The sequence below is a fragment of the Micromonas commoda genome, chromosome 3, assembly GCF_000090985.2.
Source record: "Micromonas commoda chromosome 3, complete sequence".
NCBI classification, from domain to species: Eukaryota; Viridiplantae; Chlorophyta; class Mamiellophyceae; order Mamiellales; family Mamiellaceae; genus Micromonas; species Micromonas commoda.
The window spans coordinates 188,358-212,074 of record NC_013040.1 but is presented as its reverse complement, the minus strand read 5'-3'; the positions used below and the strand labels follow the sequence as shown (position 1 = coordinate 212,074).

Sequence of the window (23,717 nt, the reverse complement as noted above, 5' to 3'; positions counted from 1 at the left end):
AAGAGATCTCGACTCGCTTTTCCTGGCTCTGATCCATTCTGAAGGAACTTTTAGACTCTTTCAGGCTCTGTTGACAGACGTCTCTTGCTAGAAGTGCGCGATCGCGCGCGTAAATGACTAACACCCCGGGCCGACGTTGTACGCCTTGAACGCGTTGAACCCGTCCGCCGCCGTGGTCAGGCACAGCCCCGGGATCTGGTGGTGCCAGTGCAGCTCCTTCGGGTCCTTCAAACCTTGGTGCACGAACATCAGCTGCGGGGGCAGATCCTCCGGCGCCATCGCGTTGTCCTCGGCCGCCATCGCCGCCGCCTCCTCCTCCGCGTCCCTCTCCACCGCGAGATCCCAGACGCACACGGTGTGATCGGCCGAGGCCGTGGCGAGCATCGCGCTATCGAACCGCGACCACTCGACGGACGTCACGGGCCCTCGGTGAAACGAAAAGTTTGCCACGTGCTTGGCGTCGCTCGGCGAGAACATTCGAAGGTCCCATATGCGAAGCGACCCGTCGTCGGCGCCCGTCGCGAGCATGCAGTTCGCCACGCGGTTCCAGCTCATGACGTTGACGTCACACTCGTGCGTCTTGACCCTCAGCGCGGGCGCGGCGTTCGCGTTTCGAGCGTCCCATACGCATACGTAGCCGTCGGCGCCGCACGACGCGAAAACCTGCGCCTCCGCCGGGGACCACTGCAGATCCTCCACGGAGCTCTCGTGGCCTTTGAAGACGGCGGTTTTGTCCACCGCCCACCGTCCACCCTCTCTGGGTTCCCACACGTGGATCCCGCCCGCGTTGTCCCCCGTCGCGAGCCTCGCGTCCACGGTCGGGGACCAGTCCATCGCGTACCCCTCGTCGGCATGTCCGGTGAAGGCGTGGCGGGGCGCCGATCGCTGGGGCTGCACGTTCATCGCGGCTTGCGCGTCCCTGGCGTCGGCGGTGAGCATCGAGAGCTTGGTGAGCTGGGGGGCGAGGTCCCAAACCTGCACCACGCCGGTTTCTCCCCACGTGGCGACCAAAGAGGGCCTGTGCGGGCACGCGCGAACGCGGTTCACCGCGCCGTGGTGCGCCACCTTTTGCACCTGGATGATCGGCCCGTTGATCGGGGCGATCCCGCCGTCTTCGTCGTCGGAATCCGACTCGCTCGCGTCGCTGTCGTCGTCCATGTCGGCAGCGGCCTTGTCCACGCGTCTGGTCTTCTTGAGCCGGGTCAGACGCATCATCGTGAGGTGGTTCTTAGTCGCGACGTCAGCCTGGGTGCCGGCGATTGCGAAGAGCGAGTGGGGAAACCGCTCTCGCGTGTCGCCCAGCTCGTCGCGCAAGATGTCGAAGGAGAGGCACGGCCAGTCCAGCTGCCACGCGTGCAGGCAGTCGTAGACACTCGGGTCGTACTCGAGCTCCTCGTCGGCGTCCATGCCGTCGACGCCGGGCCGCCACACCGCGGGTCGGATCGGAGCGCCGCCCTCCTCCCTGCGGTTTGGTTTGGTCATTTTTTCAGAGTCGAGGGTCAGTGCGTCCTTCGCGCGAGGGTTCGCGGCGGCGAAGCTTCCGTGGGGAAAACGAGGCGTGCGGGCGCCGTGTACGCCCCGCGTCGGACCGCTCAGTGGAAGGGCACCATAGATGTTTCACATCAATCTCGAAGAGTTCAGGGGATTGACAGATTATATTATGGAATCATCAACGCGCGTCCGATTGGCTCGCGGGGCGTCGCACGGCGACGGTGAGGGTGTCGTCTCGGGGTTCATGAATCCGTGCGGGGTTCGTAGGGCGAGCGCGGCGCGTACCTCTCGGATCCGTCTTCGTCCATCTCGTCGTCCGTCTCGCCGGTCACGACGGTGACGCCGTCCTCGAGCTCGAAGTCGCTGTCGTCGGCGGAGGTCATCTTCTCGCCGCCGCCGCCGCCGCCCTTGCCGGCCTTGGCCTTGGCCTTCTTGCCGGCCTTCTTTGGGTTGCGTCCCATGTTTCGTCGGTGTTCGCGTCTCTGCCCGGCTTCGCCGGTCGCTCGCGGGTGGCGTGCGAGGGGTCGGAGGGTGCGAAGACGCGGCCGGCGCTGGGTCGAGCCCGGAGCTGCCGCGTGGTGCTGTCGACAGAATGCGGATGGCGCCAGCAGGAGTCGATTTTTTCAGTCAAATCGTTCTTGAAATGCCCATACGAGTCGTGAAATACGAATGGTAACGGCATTTGGGTGCGATCCTCTGACTGTGGAAATATCAGCAAGCTGAGAAGCGACCAGAGCCAAGTATTTTTGGTCAGAAGCGCGAGTGGCACCGCAGCTGCTGCTCGGAACACTGCCTCTCGGCGCGTCACCGACCTCGCGGGAGGCGCGACCGGCGCGCGCGACTCGTCGACGTCTCGCCGCGTCGTCACCGTCGTCCGTCGACTCCGTCCCAACCGTTGGATCCTCGCCCGCCCGCTGCGGCGAGGCGCGCTGCGCTCCGGGGCGCGTAGCACTACTAACATCGGGTATCCGAGTCACTCGGGGTGACCTGCGCCGGGGGTTGGCGCCATGGCGAGGTCGGAGTGCCTCTACGACCTCCTCGGCGTCGCCGACGACGCCACCGACGACGAGCTCAAGCGCGCGTACAGGGACGCCGCGCGCCTCCACCACCCCGACGTCAATCCCGACGCGGAGCCCGGCAGGTTCAGCGCCGTGTCCTCCGCCTATGACGTCCTGCGCGATCCAAACAAACGCAGGGCGTACGATGCCACCCGCGCGTGGGAACGCGGCGTCGACGGCGGCGGCGCCGGGGTTCGAACCCCCGGCGCGACACACGCGACGTGGGGAGGGTTCGAGGAGTACGCCAAAGGGTTCGCGGAGCGGTACCACCGCGCACACGCGACGGAGACGGAGTGGCAACGACGGGAACGGATGGCGAAAGCCGCGGCGGAACGAGCGGAGATGGAGAAAGAGTTTTGGATCCAGGAGAAGGCGCGGGCGAGACACATGGCGGTGGAGTACAGGAGACGCGCGGCGGCGTTAAAACACTCGAGGGCGTTGCGGCACGAGGCGACGATCGGTGGGTTTTGGTTCTCGAAGAAAGGATGGCTGCCGATGGATTTCGTCGCTTTGTTCACCGCGCTCGCGTTTGCGGGGGGATCGGCGCACGTGTGGAAAGAGTCGGGGCGGCGCAAGTTCGAGGCACGAGGAGGGCGGGCGGCGGGAGAGGGAGAGGAGACGCCGGTGGTAGGTGCCGTGGATCCCAAGGTGGAGGTGGCGGCGGCGGCGGTGAAGGAGGGAGAGACGCGCCATCGATGACGACGACTGGCGATGTATTCATTTATTTTTTTCATCGTCCGAGGCTCGGCGGCAGCGCGGGGTCATACGGCGCCTCCGACGATTCGCCCCCACGCACCCCGGTTCCCCCCCGCCCCACCGAATCCCCGCACTCGTCCAGCGCCCGTCGCGCCGCGTCCACGATCGCCGGCGCGAAGCGGTCGTACGAACTCGGGTGGAAGTGCAGCCCGTCGTCCCTGTACAGCTGTGCAAGCGGCTCGAGCGTGGACGCGTCGCGAAGCAGCGGGTTGACGTCGACAAAGCTCACGCGTTTGAGCCCTCGCCGTCCTTCTTCCCCCTCCTCGCCGCACGCCTCTCGGATCAGCGCGTTCGCCTCGTCGAGTGCGTCCCACACCGGCGCCTTCTGCGGGGCTCGCATGATTGACACGAACAAGATTCGCCTCGCGCTCGGGCACCGCGAAAACGCACGCGCGCACCACTCGAGGAAGTTGTCGCGGATGACGCGCGGCGGGACTCCCGCGTTGACGTCGTTGCTGCCGCAGTAGTAGACGAGCACCTTCGGATCGTGGGGAAACACGATCTGCTCCATGACGTCCAGCTGGTCGCGCGTCGTGGAACCTCCGAACGCCCGGTTCAGGCAGTCCGCGCCGAGGGGCGCGACGTCGGCGGCGAAATCGCGAGCTTCCCTCCACTCGCGGAAGATGGAGGAGCCCACGAAGAGGACGCCGCGCTTGCGAGGCGGGTTCTCGTTGTCGATGCGGACGAACCGTCGGATCTCGCCGTCGTACCACTCGCCCCTCGTGACGTACTCGATCATCGCCGCTCGCGACCTCGGCGTCGTCGTCGATACCCCCCCGCTCCTCCCGCGAGCGCGAGGCGAGGGGACCCGGGATGGACACGGGGCGGCCGACGCGCTCGGGCGCCCGGAGGCGAGTCCTCTCGTCGCCGCCGCGCCGCCTACCGTCGCCGCGGGCATGCGATGGAAGGTGGGCACGCGTCCGATCCGGCTATGAAACCGGCTCGGGCTCCGGCGCCCCCCCGCCCCCCGCGAGCGCGTGCGTGTTTGTGCCGGTGCTCACCGGGTCCTTTCCATCACCAAACGTCCGGCCGATGTTTCCTTGCAACCGACCTCATTTTTTGGGGAAAAAGGTACCTTTCCCGGTTCGCAAACCGCGACGATATGACACATGGAATCGTGCGGGAAATTATGGATAGAGGAAACGCAAAAATCTCGAAACCCGGGCGGAAATGACTCGTCGTTTTAGGGTTCCGCGCGCCGCTTGATCCCACATGCCAGTTGTACAAATGGGAGGCTTTGAACCGGTCGTGGCGTGACAGATCACTCCGCTCTCGCCGTTTTCTCACCGTCGGTGCTATCGGAACAATCACAAAAATCCGCACCTCTCCACTTCCACCCCAACACCCGAAAACGACGACGATGGCCGCTTTCGCCGCTGCCCCCGCCCTCTCCGCCCGCGCGTTCTTCGCCAAGTCCTCCGTGAGGGCCAAGAAGACCTCCGTCCGCGCCCAGGCTCGCGCCGCGCTCAAGGTCGAGGCGAAGAAGAAGTCCGTCGGCGACCTCAAGAAGGCTGACCTCGAGGGCAAGACCGTGTTCGTGCGCTGCGACCTCAACGTGCCCCTCGACAAGGATCTCAAGATCACCGACGACACCCGCATCCGCGCCGCCATCCCCACCCTCGAGTACCTCGTCGAGAACGGCGCCAAGGTCCTCGTCACCTCCCACCTGGTGCGTCTCCCGGCTCCCGATGCGTCCCGGCAAATTTCCCTCTTTTTATCCCGGTTTCGTTAATTCCCGGATATGATCGGCCCTCGGCGCGCGCCCCCAGGGCGTCGCCACGAGCGATTCGTGGCGTATCCGGGCGAACGATCGGAACGACACTTCCGTTCACTCGAGCAAACCCGCGCCCGATTCCGGTTCGCACACCTCGGCGACCGCGCCCCGGCGCGCTTTCGGCGAGATCCCTGCAGCGGATCCCGGACGATCGCGGCACCCGGTGACGAGGACCCTATCCGTCGCCTCGGTCGTTGGCGGGTTTTTTTCTCGGAAGACGTGTTTTCCCCCCCCGGAAAAAAAGGCGCCCTCTTTCAGCTCGAGTCGCGACAAAGTCGCTGACCGTTCCCTCCCGCCCCTCCTCCCCCCCGTCAACAACTCGCAGGGTCGCCCCAAGGATGGCCCCGAGGACAAGTTCCGCCTCACCCCCGTCGGCGCGCGCCTCTCCGAGCTCCTCTCCTGCTCCGTGTCCAAGGTTGACGACTGCGTCGGCGACGTCGTCAAGGATGCCGTCGGCGGCATGGCCAACGGCTCCGTCTGCCTCCTCGAGAACGTCCGCTTCTACAAGGACGAGGAGAAGAACGGCAAGGACTTCGCCAAGCAGCTCTCCGAGTACGCCGACCTCTACGTGAACGACGCCTTCGGCACCGCGCATCGCGCGCACGCGTCCACCGCGGGTGTCACCGAGTTCCTCTCCCCGTCCGTCGCGGGTTTCCTCCTCCAGAAGGAGCTCGACTACCTCGACGGCGCCGTGTCCAACCCCGACCGCCCCTTCTGCGCGATCGTCGGTGGGTCCAAGGTGTCCTCCAAGATTGGCGTCATCGAGACCCTCCTCAACAAGGCTGACAAGGTGATCCTCGGCGGCGGCATGATCTTCACCTTCTACAAGGCGCTCGGCAAGGATGTCGGCTCCTCCCTCGTCGAGGACGACAAGATCGACCTCGCCAAGGAGCTCATGGCCAAGGCTGAGGAGAAGGGCGTCAAGCTCCTCCTCCCCACCGACGTCGTCGTCGCCGACGCCTTTGCCGCCGACGCCAAGACCCAGACCGTCTCCGTCGACGCCATCCCCGACGGCTGGATGGGTCTCGACATCGGCCCCGACTCCGTGAAGGAGTTCCAGAAGGAGCTCAACGAGTGCAAGTCCGTCATCTGGAACGGTCCCATGGGCGTGTTCGAGATGGACGCCTTCGCCAAGGGCACCTTCGCGATCGCCGATACCCTCGCCAACCTCGATGGCATCACCATCATCGGCGGCGGCGACTCCGTCGCGGCTGTCGAGAAGGCCGGCCTCGCCGACAAGATGTCCCACATCTCCACCGGCGGCGGCGCCTCCCTCGAGCTCCTCGAGGGCAAGGTGCTCCCCGGCGTCGACGCCCTCGATGAGGCGTAAATTTGTCCGAGTAGTTGAAAGTCTCGGCGCAGACTACGCAGCAGAGGGTGTATGATTTCTTGTGAAAGCATTGCTTAGGAGTGTGGGCACACACCAACCTTATTAATATTTGAGACGAACAACATTTCGCATCAACGCGCGGCACCTCTCACGACAAACGCGCCTCACGTGACCCGGTTTGTGGTCGGGATTCGTGGTAAACACCTAGATTCTCAATATAAAATCACGACTTTCCCGGCAAAAAAAAAACGCCCTCACAGCGCCGCCCTGAACTGGTACTCCGCCGGCGCGTCGTCCAGGCTCTTCGCCGGCGCCAGTCTCTGTATGCCGATGAAGTGGGTCACAACTCCCTTCTCGTCCCGAAGCGGCGACATGACCAACGAGTTGACGAGACTCGTCCCGTTCTTGTGATAGTTCATGAGCCGCCCGTGGAACTCCTTACCTTTCGCGATCGCCTCGCGCATGGCCCTGACCGTCTCCCTGTCCGTCCCCGGTCCCTGCAGGAACCTGCAGTTGCGCCCCAGCACCTCCTCCGGGGGATACCCCGTCTGCACGAAGAAGTTATCGTTGGCGAAGACGATGGGCTGGTCCTTCGCGGTGGCGTCGGCGACGCACAGCGCGTGAGGCGACCACGCGATGAGCCTGGACAGCGCCAGGCGCACTCCGGGCGACACGCTCTCCAAACTCCCGTTGTGAGCGCCCGGTTCGCGCCCGTCGTTCGCCACCATCGTGTTCGTCGCGTCGTTCCCGCCGTCCCCGTTTTTGTCTCCCAGCGCGCGGGGACCCTCGTACCAGCTGTCCCGAGGCGCGGGCGCGTTTCTCAGCGCATCCACCGCGGGCTTGAGCACCGCGAACCACGCGCGCATGCCCTCCGCGCTGGGATGCAGCACGTCCCGCATGAGCTCCGGTCGAATCGCGGATTGATCGTTCGTCAAAAAGGCGTAGCCGCACTCGACGTACGCCACGGACCCGCCGGATCCGCTCGCGAGCGCCTTTAAACGGTCGTTCACCGCTCCGATGGCGGGGGTGTGAACGCCGGGCTGGGAGTACTTGCGCGCGAACGCCTCGCGCGGGTTAGGGTTAGGGTTAGGGCTCAGCTGCTGCCCCACGTACGCGTCGGACTCGAAGGGCGGGGGGGGCATCTGGGGGGGCGACCCCGCGGCTGGGCCCCTGGGAAGGATTCCCGTCAGGAGCACGCGGGTGCCGGGAAGTCTCTGGAGAATCTCCAGGACGACGGCTCGGATGCCGAGGAAGGTATCCTCGGCGCTGTCGTTGTCGCGGCCGAGGTTGTTGGTCCCGATGCAGAGCACCACGACGCTCGGGGGATGCCTGAAGCTGAGTTCACCGTTACACACGCGATACAGCAGATTCTGCGTCCTGTAGAAGCGAGAGAGCCATATATGTAGTTCACGAATAAGAGCAGTATTTCTTAAAGCAGGAATGAAATGTGTACCTGTCGCCTGAGATCCCGAAGGCCCGCGCCTCCTTGAGCGGGAAGAAATCCTCGAACGCGCGTCGGCGCGCCGCCAACTCGTCGTAATACTCGCCGAACTGCGTGCCGCGGCACGCCTCGGTTATGCTGTCCCCGAGGAACAGCGTGCGACATCGTGGGCGCCCCTGCGTCCCGGCCTCTTTGGCTTCGCGGCAGAAGGTGGCGTGAAGCGCCTCCCACATGTCGACGCGGCGCTCGGGGATGCCCGCGTGCGCGCGGTCGTTGTCGCGCGCGCGAACGACCGCGCCGACGCCGTCGCCCGCGCGTCGCGCCCACATGCTGCGCGCGGTCTCGGGTGTGCCGCCGCGGGGGCGTTCGAACGGACGAGGTCAAAAAAAAGGCGAAGGGACGCTCGTGGCGCGGCTACTTCGACGAAAGCCAAGTCAGCTCCCGCCAAATCGGCTCGGCACCGTCGAGCAGTTAGGGGCCGCGGCACCTATTTGGCGTAAAAATTTTGGATCGTCTTACAGGCGCACAGGTTCGGCGAATCGCGACGGGTACGCATCGACGACGGGAGATCGTCGCGCATCCCCCGCCGCCTACCGCCCCTCCACTCGTCACCGATCCCCCCCCGAAAAAAACTCGTCACCTCACGTCCCGAACCGCGCCCCAACCCCCCTCCTCCTCCTCCTCCGCAGTCTTCAAAAATCGCGAAAACGCGACTTGCGCGCAGGCGCCGCCGCTCTTCGGATCGAATCCCACCTTGTAATACGTCCCCTCCACGGTGACGACGATCAGGGTGTTGGGCTCCGGTCCGAACGCCACCAAGGACCTCGTGAAGTCCGGCAGCTTGAACTGCGCCAGACTCCACTCGCTGCTGAAGTACTTGGGGAGGAAACCCTTGACAAAGGAGAACGCGGCTTTCGCGTCGACGACGCCGCCCTCCTGATTGGAGCCCTCCGCGGGGCTCGGCACCCCGTCGGCACCCCCGCTCGGCACCCCGTCGGCACCAACGCCGGCGCCGCCCCCGCCCCCCCGCCCACCCACGCTCGCCCGTTCCGGCACGACGTAGACGTGCACGGTGCCCTTGTCCGAGCTCACCGCCAAAAAGTCTTTGCCCGGCGCAAACGCGATGGAGTAGACGGTGGCGCGGTCCGCGCCCCTGCGGAACTCGTGCATCAGCGTCGCGCTCGCCGTGTCGTAGACGCGTATGAGCGTCCCCTTCTCCGAGGCGGTCGCGAGCAGGGCGCCGTCCAGGGTGAGTTGCAGCTGCGCGAGTTCGCCGTCGTGCGCCGAGATGAATTTGGTGACGCCCAAGTCGTAGAGTTCGACTCTGACTTGGCCTTTGTTCAGGCCCGGGCACGCCATGACGGTGCTGTCCTGCGTCGGGGATAGGGCGCACAGGCCGAGCGGGTTGGCGACGGTGTCGGTCTGGTGCAGGATCTTGAGGTCGGCGAAGTTGTAGACGTAGATCTTGTGCTCCAGGACCACGACGACGCGATCTCGGCGCAGTCGCACCGCCCGTACCTCGACGCGGAAGGAGAGCTCGCCGATGCACCTGCTCTGGTGGTCGTCCCAGATCATCACCTTGTTCGGGGAAAATCTCGGCGATCGCCCGCCGCCCACGAGCGCGAGGATGTTGCAGCGGAAGAGCATCTCGACCTGCCCGATCCCGCCGCTGTCGAAGCGCCTGCGGAAGGTTTCCTTGAATGGGTCGCAGTTGTAGATGCGGAAGCCCCCGTCGGTGCCGCACGCGAAGCAGCCGCTGTCCTGGTTGAAGGACAGCGAGAGGAGTTCCTCTGTGCGTTTTGCGGAGCCGAACGGTGCCGAAGCGCTCATCCCGCTCGATTCGACCCGCCTCCCGCCGCCCGTCGTTGTCGTGGAAATTCCACCCGTAATTCTCCCCTTCGCCTTTTCCGCTCCGGCACCCACCGCGATTCTTTTTTTCTTTTTTGCTTTTCGCTGACTATTCGCCTGTGCGTTTCTTGTCTGCAAAAATGGCAGACTGTTTCTTCACATGTCAGAAAATCGATGACGTGGTCGCACCACGTCGCACGCGCCGAGACGAACCGAGGGCTCTCCTGGTTTCACCCCCGCGCCACTCACGCACGCGCCTCACCGAACGCGAAAGGACGCGAAGATGATCGCCGCCGCTCACACCGTCACCGTGCGACCCGCCGCCGCGCTCTCCGCCCGCCGAGGGTGCGTCCTCCCCTTCCCGGATGCCCGTCTCCCCGCCCGCGCCAGCGGCCGCCCCTCCGATGACGAAAAGTGGATATAGATAGTGCGGGGCGGACGGAGGGACGGCCGCCCTCCTCGCCGCCGCGCGGTCTCCCATCGCGAGTTCCCCGCGTCGTCGTCGTCGCCTCCGGTGGTTCCATCGCTGACTCCGTCGAGCCTCCCGTCCCGCTTCCGTCCCGCTTCCGCAGGCTCGCCGGCTCCAGCCTTCGCACCGCCGCGAAGCCTCCCGCGCGCGCCGCGCTCAGGGTCCGGTCCACCGCCACCCGCGCGGAGGGCATCGTCGACGACGTCATGGCCGACATCAAGAAGAAGATCGCCGACAACAAGGAGAAGCTCGAGCGCGCCAAGATCGTCGCGTCCCCGCCCGGCGTGCCCCCGCCGCCCGTCGTGCCCATCCTCGAGCCCGGCAAGATTGGCTTCGTGGAGAACGCGGAGAGGCAAAACTCGAGGTGGAGCATGGTCGGGTGGTGGTCGCTGCTGCTCGTCGAGCTCGTCGCGGGGAAGGGGCTCCTGGAGATCATGGGATTCACCGTCGGTAAGGGCATCAACTTCACCTTCTGAACGACGACGACGACGCGAGGGCGGCGGCCGCGTCGGTCGGCGGAGGTCGACGGCGGCGGCGGCACACTTAGACTTGGAAGTTGACGAGAACGTATTTTAGCGCGCCTTGCAAGAAGCGAATAAACTTTGCCAACCGGATCGCGTCCCTCACGAGCACACACCCCCCCGCGGCCAGAAAAGGCAAAGGAAGGTCCGGACCCGCGGTTCGGCGTCCGTCGAGGGCGATTTTCGGCGGTGGGCGGGTCCCCGGGTGGAATCGCGCGATGCCGAAGAAGCGGAAGAGCGTCTTCGTCACGGTGGGCACGACCCAATTCGACTCCCTCATCGAGGCGCTCGACACCCCGGAGTGCGCCGACGCGCTCCGCGGAAACGGATACGGCAGCGTGGTGATCCAGCGAGGCAAGGGCACGCGCGAGCTCGTCCACCTCGCGCCGCGAAGGCGCCGAAGATCGCGGGCGGCGGCGGGCGAGAACGCGAGGGGCGGGGCGGGCGGCGGGGCGGGGCGGTCGGATCGGGGGCTCGAGCCGACGCCGTTGGAGGTGCGCGTCTTCGACTTCGCGCCGTCCCTCGCCGACGAGATGCTCGCCGCGGACCTGGTCGTCTCGCACGCGGGTTCCGGCAGCGTGTTCGAAGCGCTGGGCATGCGCAAGCCCCTCCTGGTGGTGGTCAACGACGCGCTCATGGACAATCACCAGGCTGAGCTGGCGGAGGAACTGGGCAAGCGGGGGCACCTGCGGTGGTGCGAATCCGGCGGGCTGGCGAACGCGATCGCGACGTTCGACCCGCGGGGGTTGACGCCGTACGAGCCGGGGGATCCGAGCGGCATAGCGAGGGCGCTCGACGACGCGCTCGCGTGATATGTAGACCGCGGTGCTAAACGAGTAATAGGAACACCGAACGTCGACAAACCCGACGCTATGAGTACTTCTTCTCCTTCTTCTCCTTCTTCTCCTTCTTGCCGCTCTTCTCCTTCTTGCCGCCGCTCTTCTCCTTCTTCTCCTTCTTCGCCTTCTTCGCAGCTTTCCTCTCCAAAGATCCGTCTTCCCTTCCGGCGCCGGGCGGCTTGCGCACCGACCACACCGCAAACTTGTCGTTGGCGCAAACTCGCGCGACCTTCGCCGCCAAACCCCCGATCCCGGCGCAGATCCCCGCCACCGGCACGTACCTCTGCGCCACGAACCACGCCTCGCCCCCGGGCTTGAGCCTCGCGTCGAACCCCGCGCACATCGATTTAAGCACGGTGAACTCCGGCCTCAGTCCGAGGTGCACCGGCGGGTTGGAGACGATCAAGTCGAAGCGCTCGTCGGACGACAAACCGGTCCACCCGTCGCCGAGCGCGAACGCGGCGGGAAGATGAACCGACCTCGGAGATGAACCGTCGGGTTCCGACGAATCGAGCACCGAAGCGCCGCTCGAACCAGAGGGGAGGGAGAGGTTCTCCCTCGCGGCGAGCATCGCGACGGCGTCCGCGTCCAGCAGGGTGAGACGCGCGGAGGGCGCGAGCCGGCGAACGCACGCGGCGAGCGTCCCGGACCCCGAGCAAAAGTCCAGCGCCGAAAACTCCCCCTCCTTCCCGCCTCTCCCTTCCGGCGTTCCCCTCAGCGCTGAACCCAACCATCCGTCGCTCGAGCGCGTCATCGTCTCGAGCAAAAACGCGGTCATCACGTCCAAACCACCGCCCGCGAACAGCCCGGGGTAGGTCACCCACCGTTCAAACGCGTGGACGTCATCGCCGAGTCGCACGTCTAACCTACCGACTTTTTTGAAACCTTCGAGAAGGTCCTCGTCCCTGTTGGGAGTCGTCGACCTCGTCGCCAGCTGTGTCGCCCCGCCTCCCGCCGGGTTCCCACTCCCCGAAACCCCGAACGGCTTATCCGTCCGCACGCATCGCAGCACCGAGAACGATCCGACGGAGTCCTCGACGTGCGCGCCGCGGTCGAAGCCCTCGACCCCGCCGCCGCCGCCGCTCGCACAGCTGTGAACGACCCGAACGTCCTCGAACGATCCGTCCGGCAAATCGAACTCGCACCCGCGGACGCCCTCTCGATCCGCGCCGTAGATCCACGCGACGGCCCCGGCGCGAAGCCTCGCCGCGACCGCGACTAAGGCCATGGCGAACGCAGCCTTCGTCGGGGGAAGACGAACCGTCGCGGCGTCGAACGCGCCCGCCGGCGGCCGCGGCGCGCCCCGCCGGTCCTTCCTCGAGAATCTGTTCCAATTCGTCACGCTCCACCCGCCGCGTTCGCGAAGCATTCGAGACAGTAAACGGTGCGTATCATCGACGCAGAGCATGCGCCCGCCGCCGCCGCCGCCGGATGCGACGGGGCCGTCCGGGCCGGGCACCGCGAGAAGCACGTCCGCGGCCGCCGTCTCCATCGCCAGCCTGGTATCGTTCGCCGCCTCCGCCGCGGCGGCGCCCCGGCGAAGGAGTCGCTCGGCGGCGGCGACGTCATCCGCGCTCGGCGCCCTCTCGGCAGCACCCCCTCGGCGTCCCCGATGGGATCCACTCCCCCGCGCGGTCACGGTCGCCGCGACGGGGCCGAGGCCGAGCACCGAGAAGACGCAGTGCTCCAGCCTCCCCGCGGCGCGCCAACCCAGCGCGGTCGGTCCCCCCGTGCACGCCGCAGCCACCGCCGACCGAAAGTATCCCGCGTCGACGACGACGCCGAAGCCGCTGAGCGCCTCCGCGGCGTCGCAAAACGCGGCGAGGTCGTCCGACGAGGGTTTCTGGATACTTTCCGGATACTTACGAACGACGTCGTGTGCGCCGTTCGCGGACGTCCGCCTCGTCCCCCTCGCCTCCTTCTCCATCTCCTCGCGCCCCCTGGCGAAGCACGATCGCAAACCCCGGTGCGTGAGGATCGTCATCGCGGCGACGTCATCCGCGCTCGGCACCCCATCGGCACCCCCCCCTCCGCACGCCGCGTCGAGCAGCGAGGGACGGAGCGCGGCGACGAGCTGCGCGGCGGCGCGCGGCGACTCGAGCTGGAACGCCGGTCCGGCTTCAACCGCGGCGGATGCGAACCGTCGCAACAGGCCCGTCGCGACCGCGTCAAACTCCGAGTCCATCTTCGCCGGATCGTCGCCAGCTGTGTCGCCGCCGCCGCCGCCCGATACAACGCGCTCCGATAACTTCGCCGCCGCCCACGACGCGTTGGCGACGACCCGGTGTTGATCCACCTCTGTCGTCGACGTCGGACCGACTTTAACCGCGCACTCGGCGAGTCTCCGAACGACGCCCGTCGCCGCGAGACGCGCCACGTGTGCGCCAATCGTCCCGTCCCCTCGCATCGACGCGAGCGCCCACAGCGCCATGGACGCCTCGACCGCGTTGGCTCCGCGTTCGCCGGGGGGTGCCGACCCGGGTGCCGACCCGGGTGCCGACCCGGGTGCCGACCCGGATACGGCGCTAGCCAGCTGTGTCGTCGCTTCGTCGGACAATCCGACCCGCGCCTTGGCGCATCCCCACAGCGCGTTCGCCGCGTCCCGCGCGTTGAACGCCGCCCTCAACTCAACCCGCGTCGACAGCGCCCCGACGAGCGCCCGCGTCGCGGCGTGGCGCTCGCGTTCCCCGACGCCGGCTTCCCCTCGCGACGACGCCAGCGTCGCCAGCGCCCACAGCGCGTTCGACGCGCCCCTCGCGTCGACTCGCGCGCACAGCTGTGCGTCCACCCGCGCGGCGACGCGGCTGGCGCACACGCGCAGCTCGCGTCTCGCGTCGGAGGCGGCGTCGGTCGCACCTTCCGCGATGAGCGCGCTCGACCGGAGCTTCGCGGCGGCGTACAGCGCGACGGACGCGAGCAACGCGTCCATCGACGCCGCGTCGCGCTTCGAATCTCGCAACACAGCTGTGAGCGCCTTCGCGGTGACCGCGACGGATGCCGGGTCGGCGTCGGGCGCCTTGGCGAGGGCGTGGAGCGCCCAGGTGGCGCGCTTGCACTCGCCGCTCGCGCGCTTGGATCCGCGCGCGCGGTCGCCGTCGTCGAGCCTCGTTCGCTTGGCGTCCTCGCCGCCGCCGCCGCCGCCGCCGCTCTGGGATGATGCCGCCGCGAGTGCCGCGGCGCGTTCGCGCTTCCGCCGCGCCCGCGCGCCGGGTTCCCCGTCGGGACCCCTGGCGTTCGCGGCCGCCATCGCGACGATGCCCCCGTCGGCCCCCGCCGCCAGCGCCGCGGCGATCTCCGGTCCATCGCGCGCGAGCCCCGCCTCGACGCACCGCGCGACCAGATCCGCCACCGCCGATGCGGTCCCTCTCGCGAGCTGCGACCTCTGCAGGCTCGCGCCGTCGCCCGCGTCGATGCGCGCCTTGACCCCCGCGGCGCCGCGCAGCTTCTTGAGGAGCGCCCTGCGCCACTTCTCCTGCTCGTCCCCCATCGAAGCCAACGCCGGCGCGCGCGCGTCTCGCACTGGCACGACAACGCGACGGACGACATTGGACGTTCGTGCCGTCCTGTCCAGTTGGAGAGTTTTGGCCCGACCGCGTTATCCATCGCGCAATGGCCGCCGCGGCACGCGTCGCGTCGAGCTCTGGGGCGTCGTCCACGTCGCGCCCGGTCCCACCGAGACGACGCGGTCGCGTCGCCGCGTCCGCGGCGTCCACGGTCGCGACGGATGCGGCGCAGCTGGCGGCCGGCGTCGTCGCGGGCGCGGCGCTCCTGTCCATCGCGTGGCCGCTTCTGGAGCGCGAGCTCAGGCCGATACGATGCGCGAGGTGCCGGGGGATGGGGTGGACAGTCTGCACCAACTGCAAGGGCAGGGGTAAGACGGGATGCCCGCCGCTGATGTACGCCACCGTCGAGCGCCGCGCGAAGATGCGTCGATCGACGGCGAGCGACGATGCGGACTCGGAGGTGCCGATCGACGGGAGCTGCGACGGGGTCATGATCGCCGGTCCGCCCCGGTCGAGGGAGGACGCGCCGACCTGCGCCGACCCCGAGACTGAGGCGGCGTACGCGCCGGGGTTGGTCGAGAGGCTGAGCTACTGCAGGGAATGCGGGGGCAAAGGGCGGTGCGGGTGCGACGCGTGCAACCGAACGGGAATCGAGAACAACTGGCTGTACGGTCCAGCGGCGAATGGCGGGTGGGGGGCGAGGGGGCAGTGGCGCGACCCCGCGAACCCGCCCCCGCCCCCGCCGTAGCGATATTTAGCGTGAGGTTTAGGGTGTTATTATTGGCGTGTTGTATTAGTCGTGTTTTATGGATAAGGTTGGCTCGCGGGCTATCTACATGTTAGTTACTCTTCTGTGTAAAAACTTCACGCGGCGACGTCGTGACCTTCGATGTTGTAGTACTGCTTCAGGTAGTCGACCACCTCGTCGTTGGTGTTCTTGACCACCATCTGATCGTACTCGCCCGCGCCCACCGTGCCGTGTCCCTGCATGGTGTTCACGAAGTCGAGGAGGCAATCGTAGAACCCGTCGTAGTTGACGATGATCACGGGCACCGGGTGGTCGGTTCCGAGCTTGTGCAGCTGGTACAGCGTGAACAGCTCGAAGAGCTCGTCCATGGTTCCGAGGCCGCCGGGGAGGAACACGTACGCGGTGCGATCCTCCGACTTCTTGCGGACGCCCGCGTCGACGAGCGCAACCTTGCGAGGGGAGAGGAACTTGCAGAACACGGTGTGCTCCGGTTTGAGGTAGCTCTGCGCGGCGGACCGTACCTTTGTGCCGGCTTCACGCTCGATGCGGATGCCCGCGACTGCCTTGCCGGCGTCCATCGCACCCAAACTCGCCGCCTCCATCATCCCCGGCCCGCCGCCGGTCCAAGTGGGGGTCCCGAGCAACTCCGAGACCATCTTCCCGAGCTCGCGCGAGCGAATAAAGTGGGGGTTATCGGCTTTGAGACGAGCGCTGCCGTAATAAACCACGCCGCGGCCGATGGATTCGATGAGCTCGTAGCACGCGAGCAGCTCGCGCTGCACCGCGCCGGCGCTACCGCGCACGAGCGAACGCGCTCGGCCCTCGTGCATGTGCGCGTGGACCCACGTCCAACCGTCCGCGCTGATCTCCGCGCCCATCGTCTGAACAACCGCCGCGCCGGACAGGCAACCGAGCTCGCAGCAGCGCTCCAGCGACGCGTTGCGCAGCAAACCGTACATGAAGCCCGCGCTGAACAGGTCGCCCGCGCCCGTGGTGTCCTTGACGTCGAATCCCTTGAAAGCCTTCTGATCCACGCGTTCGGCGTCGCGCATCGCCACGCAGCCCTTATCGCCCAGGGTCACCACCGCGATGTCGCACCACTCCGCCAGCTTGGCCAGCGCCGCCTCGATCTTGGTATCCGTCTCGATCGACTCGCTCGAAGCGTCGCCGCCGCCGACGAGCTCCCTCGCCTCGTCCTCGTTGGCGAACACCACGTGAACCTTACCGGACGCCAATAAAGACGTCAGGTGTGGGCGGAACTTGCGCACAATCTCGAACGACGCGAGGTGCATGGCTACTTTACACCCCGCGATGGACGCGGCGTCGCACGCGGCTTCGAGAAAGCCCGGGGAGTAATAGGAGTACCCGTTGACCACGACCCACCGGGAGCCTTCGAACATGTCCGGGGTGATCTCGTTCGGTAAAAGGCGGTGTTTATCGTCGAACGACGGTCGCATCGTTCGCTGGCCGGTCTTATCGACGAGGCAGACGCACCGTCCGGTTCTCGCTTCGGGGTCGTCTCGGACCACCGTTTTAGACGCGTCCACCCCGGCTCTGCGCATGGACGACGTGAAGAGCGCGCCCCATTCGTCCTTACCCACGGCGGAGATGAGTGAGGTTCGGATGTCGAAGCCCGCGGCGAGTCCGCGCGCGGTGTTCGCGGCGGATCCGCCGGCTTTGGTGGAGAATTCGCCGACGTTGACGAGCATCGTCTGGAGCGTCTCCTCGTCGACGCGGATCGACCCGCCCACCTCGCCCTTGAACCCCGGTCCAGCCTTGAAGAAGTGGTCGGGGACCTTACAGCTGTGGTCGATCACCGCGAGGGTCTCGAGCGCGATCACCTCGGGTGGAGAGGCGTCGGGGGTGCCGTCGAGGCTTCGCTTGCGCTGTGGATGGGGAGGAAACGGAGGGGAGGATGAGGTGAGAGGGGTGGCGATGTTACTTACGGGGACGAAATTGCGCCGCTTTAATCGGACAAGACACCCGCCGCACAGGGGATGCTTGGGGTGAAATGAGGCGTACCTTGCCCGCATCGGCGGCGTAGCCCTTTATCGGGGTGACGTGGGGTGTGTCGACGTCCTTCATCATGGTGTTTCGTGTCGCTGAGCGGGTCGGCGGCGCGTGCGCACGTGCGAGTGCGTTTTATGAGAACCGACTTCAGAGGCGAAAAAGTTCTCATAAAAGTCTCACCGACATCGCGAAAGGACGCGTGTGAGTTGGACCCTCGCGTTTCGTCGATTTTTAGGACCTTTCGGGGAAAACGTCGTAACGCTCGTTTTTCATCGACCGACGCTTTCAAATTGAATGCATCAAAATTAGAAATTACCGATCAAAGTTTACTTTCACTGAAAGCTCTTGACACCGCCCACCGGGGGCTTGAACACGGTGTTGTGCGGCCTCGCGGCCGCCTCCGGGTTCTGCGCCCCGGCTCTCGCGTCCACCACCGACGACGACGACGTCGTCGACGGCGCGATGGACACGTCATCATCCCACGTCACGCTCTTTCCCCCGCCGAAGCTGGACGCCTTTCCGAATCGCTTCTCCGCCGACCGAGCGCCGTCTCGCTCGCGTTCCCGCTCCCGCCGACCGATGGCCTCGAACGCCTCCACGCGTTTCGTGGCTTCGTTCGCCGCTTTCCTGGACGCGTCCAGCTGCCTCTCCAGCTCCCTCGCGCGACCCTCCGAACGTTCGCGCCTCGTTCGCTCCTCGTTCGCGTCGAGCGTCGCGCGCGTCAACTCCGAACCCAGCCGCTCGTGCTCCGCGGAAGCCGCCTCCATCAACGCGCCGTAGTCGTTCAGAGTTCGACGAAGTCCCGACTCTTTGCGCGCGAAGAACCACGCACTCAACAGGCACGTCCCCCACGCCACGCAGACGGCGGCGATGGAGACGACGTCGAGTTTCTCGAGGAACGCGGACCGTCGGCGAAGCGATCGCTCCTTGGCCAGCGCGTGTCGAAGGCGCTCCGTCTCCGCCCTCGCCGCCAAACTCGCGGCGAACGGGTCATCGCCGCGTGTCGCCGCGTCGTTCGCGGACGCCTCGAGGTGCGCGAGCCTGGACTCCAACGAACGCACGTCCGCCTCCCTCTCGCGTAAGCTCTCGGTGACTCGTGCGAAATCCTCCACCTCGGCGGCGAGCCGATCGTTTTCCTCCGCGAGGCCGGCGAACCTCGACGCTTCACTCGAGAGCGCCGACGCTAAAGCCGTGGACGTCGCCAGGTCCGCGCGGCACGCGCTCAGCTCAGCGGCGACGGCGTACCCCGCGCCCGGGAGGGTAAAGTTCACCGTCCGGACGTTAAAGCCGGCGTTAAAGGCGGACGTCGAACCGTCGGACCCGAGCCGCCAATCGCGGAAATCGATCCCGAATGGAACCGCGATCAATACTCCCGCGGGGGGTACCGCCGCCGCCCACGCGCACACTCCGAGCGCCAGCGCGGCGGTCGTCAGCGCGACGGCGCCCCAGTTGGCGCGCGCCCTCAACACCGAACGGCGCCCGCGTTCCGTCGCGTCACGTACCCTCTCGCACGCGTCGCGCGCTTTGGCGTCCGCGTCCGTTTCCATCATCTCGATTTTCTTGATGAGCCGCTTCTTATCTTCGACGAGCCGCTTCTTATCTTCGAGCGTGGTCATGAGCGCCCCCTCCGTCTGCGCGACGGCCTCGCGCGCGGCGGCCAGCGTGCTCTTGGCGACGTTCACCTCGCCCCTCAGCGCGGCGCACTCCTCGCACTTGGCCGCGAGTTTGGCCTCCGCGGCCTTCGCGGCGGCGAGGGTTTGATCGAGGTTTAAACGAGCGGCGTCGAGTTCGGACTCGCGCTCTCGAAGGGCGGCGGCGATGGACGCGGCGACGTCGTTCTCCGCGCCAGACCTGTGCCGCCGAAACAGCGCGGCGGATCCCACCTCGGCGCTCGTCGCGGATGCGGAGGTGGAAGTCGTTCCGGACGTCTCCGGAGCTTCTCCGGTGGATCCGTCGTCGTCGTGAATGACGTTTTTTCTCAGCGACTCAGCCTCGGCGTTCGCGGACGTCGCGGCGGCTCGCGCGGCGGCGGCCAACGCCTCGGCCGCGAGCGTTTCTTCCCGCGCGGCGTCCGCCTCGGCGCGGTACCGCTCCGTCTCGGCGCTGAGCTCCTTGAACTGCGCGTCCCATTCGTCCTTGAGCGCCTCCAAAAATTCCACCCTCCGTTTGGTCCGCTCGAGCTCCGCCGCGCTCGCGTCGAGCGAGACGCCAACCTCCTTGGAAACCTCCCTGTGAAAGTCAACCTCGCGCTTGAGACGCTCGCACTCGACTTTGAGGTCTCCGGTTCGATCCCACTCGTCGGTGTTGTTCGACTCGGTGTTCGTGCCCTTGGTATCGACGGCGACTTTCGCGACGTGGTTGTTGACGAGGTCGTCGAGAAAAGTCGGAATCGCCGTCGATCGACCCGGGGTGACCGTCCCACTCGCGGCCCACTCGCGGCCCATGGAGACGATCTGCGCCGGAGACGGGACGGACCGCCATCGCGTCGACGTCGCGGACGTCGGGGTGGACGTCGCGTGTTGGACGCGACGCGTCTGGGCCGATTGGGGCGCCCCGTTCGCGGCGAGGTTCCCCGCAGCATCGCGACGCGCGCGGACGTTGGATTCGGCCCTGGGGAGCTGCGCGCCGAGGAGCTCCTCGAGGACGTTCGGCACGAACGGCGAGGTCGAGGCGACGGCGAGGTCGGGTACCGTCGCGGGGCGCTCCGGGGATTCGGGCGAGGCGACGTCGTCGTCGACGCTCTCGCCGTCGGACGGCGAGGTGGCCAACGTCATCTCGGCGTCGGCGCCGTCGTCGGTCGCATTCTCGGGAGTCGCTTTCTCGCGCGGGCGCTGCTCGGCGGCCTCGTCGGGCGTTCCCGGCCCCATCAGGACGCTCGTCGGGGACGGGTCCATCGTCTTCGTGGGAAACGCGGGGGCCGGGGTGGTCAGCCCCGCGGGGTCGGCGAAGAAGAAGCCGTCATATTTGCTGTTTTCCTTTCCCTCGGCGGGGGGCTTGGGCGCGATATCGCGCGGCGCGACCGAGTTTGTCGCGTCGCGCATCGCGCGCGTGACTTTGATGTCGGTCGATCGGCTCGTTTGAGCCATCGCGCGTCGCGGAACGCCGCGCGTGTGCGGCGTATCGCGCGTGTCGACACTGGAGACACGCGCAATCGGCCAACGACTACTTTCTCACGTGATCTCCGGCAAAAGAGCGAAATTCGGCCCGACGCTTTTGGCCGTCTGTGACTCCAGGATTTGAATTTGCGCGAGTCGTTTCGGGAAAACGCATTTTGAAGGTCTGTGACTGGTCCCCTCACATCACTTGACTGGCAGACTGCTGGGGGAGCCCGGGGGGCGGCGTGCGTTTTCTCCCACCGCCAAACAAACACATCGCGCCCGTCGCCTCGAGATCACACCCGCGCCCGCCCGCGCGGCTCATCGACGATGCCGACCGAACAGAGACGGAAGAAGAAAAAGCCGCAGACGATGGCGGACGTCAGCGACGACGACGAAGACTGGTACGACACCCAGGCCGACGCCGACGACGCCGACGCCGACGCCGACGACGACGACGATGCGAACCGGCAGCCAGACTCGTGGGATGCGTTCTGGCAGCGCTGCGTGCGAGACAACGAGCAGGCGGTGCGCGACGCGGGCGGCGACCCGGCGAAGGTCCCGGGGCCGCAGAACCTACCCACCGGCAGGCACGGCGACGTCCTGAAGAACGGCGCCCCGGCCGACCACGGCAAGATTCGGTGCTGGGGATGCGACGCCAGGACGACCGCGCAGATGGAGTGCGCGCAGTGCCTCGAGATCATGAAGGAACGCGCCGTCAAGGCGGCGTTCGATAACTGGGAGCGAGCGTTCTTCTGCTCCCACCTGTGCTACAAGGAGCACTATCACGAGCACAAGGCGAGGCACGGGCCGTCCAAGAGCGTGCCCACGAAGACGGACGGCACCATTCACCACTTTCCGTGCGCCGAGGGCTGCGGGGCGCTGTGGGACTCCAAGGCGCTGCGGCGTCACGTCTTCGACGAGTGCGAACCGTACGAGTGAACGTGGGGTTTCGCCCACGACGCGTGACGACACATCGACGACACATCGACGCTAAGATCTTACTGTGTTACACGTTCGAATAAACATACAATCCGCGCGTCAGAGCTCGCGTGTCAGAAGCTCGTGTCAGAGCTCGCCCAATAATGGGTGCCCGCCAGCTCCGTTTATGCCGCTGACGAAACACGGATCCCCCGGGTCGTTCGGGGCGTACGTATAACGCAGCTCGCACCGCCCACCCTTAACCCCGTCCGTCCCGCCGTCGCTCACCAGATCCATCGTCGCGGTGATCACCCCGGTGAGCGCTATGAACGCGCCGCCGACGATGTTCACGACGCACCACCGTGCGTCGCTCGCCGACAGCTGATTTCGCGGTAGCAAACCCCACGCGAGCGCCGACGGTATGAAGAAGGTCATGGCCGCCATGCCGACGCTGCCCGTCAGCGCCTGCAGATCCAGTATCACGTCTGTACTGGCGCTCGTGATGAACCACTCCGCGAGCGCCACCTGCGTGCCGAGGAACGCGGTTCGAAACAGCATCCTCGCAACCGCCGGGGAAGTCGACCCGATCACCGGCAGCGACGTCCTCGGGCGCCACGTCTTCGTCGGGTCGATCCCCCACCGAGTCTCCACCATCAGCACCAGCACGACGTTCGTGTAGAATATCAGGTAGTAGCACTGCAGCAGCTGCAGCGTGATGGACACGCCGTTGACCCAGTTCTTCGGAAAGTTGAGGTTTATATTCGCCTGCGCGAATCGCCCGTAACCCGCGTACCCGACGACGGCGCAGACGACGTACGCGGGGACTAAGCCCGCGTACATCCATCGCATCACCGACGGCCACCTGTGCGGCTCCCGCATCTCCCGCAACGACTCCGGGAAAACCCCGTGCCCGCCGTACGCGTACGCCATGTTACCCAGCGAGACCATCGCGGAGGGAAGCGTGACGCCGCCAAAGGAAGGGCCGGGTTCGCAAGACCACGGCTTCACCACCACCGCCACCTCGTACAAAAACAGCGCGACGGAGACGGCCAGGACGGCGACGGCCGGCACGATGACCCACCTCGACGCGTGGAACGTGGGTATCTGCATGACGGGCACGGACACCGCCCACACGACGAGCACCCACGCCCACTGGCACAGCCGAGGGCGTCCAGCTGGAGAATCCGATTGGATCTCGTCACCCTCGTCTCGACCCGCCCCCGTTCCGAACCATCCGAGGTCCAGCTGCGCAAAGTACTGCGCCACGTAGATCATCTGCGTCACCGTGTCCAGGTAGAACGTGGCGAACTGCGTGATCTTCACCGCCCTGCGCGACCACGTTCGCCAGTTCCGCGCGACTCTTGCGTCTCCGTTTGTGCGTTCCAGAGCGAGGTTATGAAAAGCCTCCGACGCCATCGCCGGATACGTCGCCAGCCGCGGGTGCTCGAGGTAGACCCTGCCGATGACGAGCCCGGTCCAGTACGTCGCGAACGTGGCGTAGGCGAAGAAGACGGTGCCCCAAAACCACCCGCCCGCGGCTAACGTCGCGGGCATCGAGAGCGGCACCGCGCAGTACATTGCGGCGTTGAGGCAGATGTTCCACGCCGGGGTCTGCGCCCACCCCGACGAGTCGTCGTGGTGCACGAGGGCGTCGTCGGAGGCCTGGTCCGAGACGTCGTCGTTTTGCGGAGTCGGGCGCATCGTGCCGTACTCGTCCACCTGGGCGAGCTCCTCGTAGCGGCCGTGGGGCTCGCGCGTGGGCGACCACGGCGGCGAAGACATCGCGTCGGCTGCGCGATGGATCGGATCCCTAACAGCGCCTTTTCGCGCGCTCCTCGCGCCCGATTACGCGGGGGCGACCCGGGGACTGTAGCCGTCGCGTCCAGCCTCGGGTGGGCACCCCGAGGGATGAT

General features: G+C 66.6%; 14 protein-coding genes across 14 annotated transcripts; 6 read left to right on the top strand and 8 right to left on the bottom strand.

The window, feature by feature from the left end:
- Nucleotides 1-117: 117 nt before the first annotated feature.
- Nucleotides 118-1,482, bottom strand: MICPUN_80233 (predicted protein; the record flags this gene model as incomplete). Its single annotated transcript, XM_002500334.1, has 1 exon — nt 118-1,482. The coding sequence occupies one exon, from the start codon at nt 1,480-1,482 to the stop codon at nt 118-120; it is 1,365 nt and encodes a 454-aa protein (XP_002500380.1).
- A 1,016-nt stretch (nt 1,483-2,498) lies between these two features.
- MICPUN_56682 (predicted protein) lies at nt 2,499-3,248 on the top strand (the record flags this gene model as incomplete). The annotated part of the gene is made up of 1 exon (XM_002500780.1): nt 2,499-3,248. The coding sequence occupies one exon, from the start codon at nt 2,499-2,501 to the stop codon at nt 3,246-3,248; it is 750 nt and encodes a 249-aa protein (XP_002500826.1).
- A 31-nt stretch (nt 3,249-3,279) lies between these two features.
- MICPUN_99290 (predicted protein) lies at nt 3,280-4,044 on the bottom strand (the record flags this gene model as incomplete). The annotated part of the gene is made up of 1 exon (XM_002500333.1): nt 3,280-4,044. The coding sequence occupies one exon, from the start codon at nt 4,042-4,044 to the stop codon at nt 3,280-3,282; it is 765 nt and encodes a 254-aa protein (XP_002500379.1).
- A 581-nt stretch (nt 4,045-4,625) lies between these two features.
- On the top strand, nt 4,626-6,543 carry PGK_1 (phosphoglycerate kinase). The gene is made up of 2 exons (XM_002500779.1): nt 4,626-4,974; nt 5,405-6,543. The coding sequence occupies exons 1-2, from the start codon at nt 4,666-4,668 to the stop codon at nt 6,407-6,409; spliced, it is 1,314 nt and encodes a 437-aa protein (XP_002500825.1). The 5' UTR covers nt 4,626-4,665; the 3' UTR covers nt 6,410-6,543.
- Nucleotides 6,544-6,729: 186 nt separating this feature from the next.
- On the bottom strand, nt 6,730-7,032 carry MICPUN_77080 (predicted protein; the record flags this gene model as incomplete). The annotated part of the gene is made up of 1 exon (XM_002500332.1): nt 6,730-7,032. A coding segment is annotated over one exon (303 nt), but the record flags the coding sequence as incomplete, so codon positions are not given.
- A 1,454-nt stretch (nt 7,033-8,486) lies between these two features.
- MICPUN_97114 (predicted protein) lies at nt 8,487-9,680 on the bottom strand (the record flags this gene model as incomplete). Its single annotated transcript, XM_002500331.1, has 2 exons — nt 8,487-8,798; nt 8,889-9,680. The coding sequence occupies 2 exons, from the start codon at nt 9,678-9,680 to the stop codon at nt 8,487-8,489; spliced, it is 1,104 nt and encodes a 367-aa protein (XP_002500377.1).
- Nucleotides 9,681-9,981: 301 nt separating this feature from the next.
- MICPUN_56677 (predicted protein) lies at nt 9,982-10,643 on the top strand (the record flags this gene model as incomplete). The annotated part of the gene is made up of 2 exons (XM_002500778.1): nt 9,982-10,043; nt 10,271-10,643. The coding sequence occupies 2 exons, from the start codon at nt 9,982-9,984 to the stop codon at nt 10,641-10,643; spliced, it is 435 nt and encodes a 144-aa protein (XP_002500824.1).
- Nucleotides 10,644-10,906: 263 nt separating this feature from the next.
- Nucleotides 10,907-11,500, top strand: MICPUN_79960 (glycosyltransferase family 1 protein; the record flags this gene model as incomplete). Its single annotated transcript, XM_002500777.1, has 2 exons — nt 10,907-11,062; nt 11,168-11,500. 2 exons carry the CDS (start codon nt 10,907-10,909, stop codon nt 11,498-11,500), a joined length of 489 nt encoding a protein of 162 aa, XP_002500823.1.
- A 58-nt stretch (nt 11,501-11,558) lies between these two features.
- On the bottom strand, nt 11,559-15,014 carry MICPUN_56675 (predicted protein; the record flags this gene model as incomplete). The annotated part of the gene is made up of 1 exon (XM_002500330.1): nt 11,559-15,014. The coding sequence occupies one exon, from the start codon at nt 15,012-15,014 to the stop codon at nt 11,559-11,561; it is 3,456 nt and encodes a 1,151-aa protein (XP_002500376.1).
- Nucleotides 15,015-15,136: 122 nt separating this feature from the next.
- On the top strand, nt 15,137-15,778 carry MICPUN_56674 (predicted protein; the record flags this gene model as incomplete). The annotated part of the gene is made up of 1 exon (XM_002500776.1): nt 15,137-15,778. The coding sequence occupies one exon, from the start codon at nt 15,137-15,139 to the stop codon at nt 15,776-15,778; it is 642 nt and encodes a 213-aa protein (XP_002500822.1).
- A 116-nt stretch (nt 15,779-15,894) lies between these two features.
- Nucleotides 15,895-17,863, bottom strand: MICPUN_56673 (kinase/lysine decarboxylase; the record flags this gene model as incomplete). The annotated part of the gene is made up of 2 exons (XM_002500329.1): nt 15,895-17,664; nt 17,801-17,863. The coding sequence occupies 2 exons, from the start codon at nt 17,861-17,863 to the stop codon at nt 15,895-15,897; spliced, it is 1,833 nt and encodes a 610-aa protein (XP_002500375.1).
- A 257-nt stretch (nt 17,864-18,120) lies between these two features.
- Nucleotides 18,121-20,874, bottom strand: MICPUN_56672 (predicted protein; the record flags this gene model as incomplete). The annotated part of the gene is made up of 1 exon (XM_002500328.1): nt 18,121-20,874. The coding sequence occupies one exon, from the start codon at nt 20,872-20,874 to the stop codon at nt 18,121-18,123; it is 2,754 nt and encodes a 917-aa protein (XP_002500374.1).
- A 381-nt stretch (nt 20,875-21,255) lies between these two features.
- On the top strand, nt 21,256-21,825 carry MICPUN_99283 (predicted protein; the record flags this gene model as incomplete). Its single annotated transcript, XM_002500775.1, has 1 exon — nt 21,256-21,825. One exon carries the CDS (start codon nt 21,256-21,258, stop codon nt 21,823-21,825), a length of 570 nt encoding a protein of 189 aa, XP_002500821.1.
- A 437-nt stretch (nt 21,826-22,262) lies between these two features.
- MICPUN_99282 (amino Acid/Auxin permease) lies at nt 22,263-23,586 on the bottom strand (the record flags this gene model as incomplete). The annotated part of the gene is made up of 2 exons (XM_002500327.1): nt 22,263-22,269; nt 22,313-23,586. 2 exons carry the CDS (start codon nt 23,584-23,586, stop codon nt 22,263-22,265), a joined length of 1,281 nt encoding a protein of 426 aa, XP_002500373.1.
- Between the last annotated feature and the right edge of the window lie 131 nt (nt 23,587-23,717).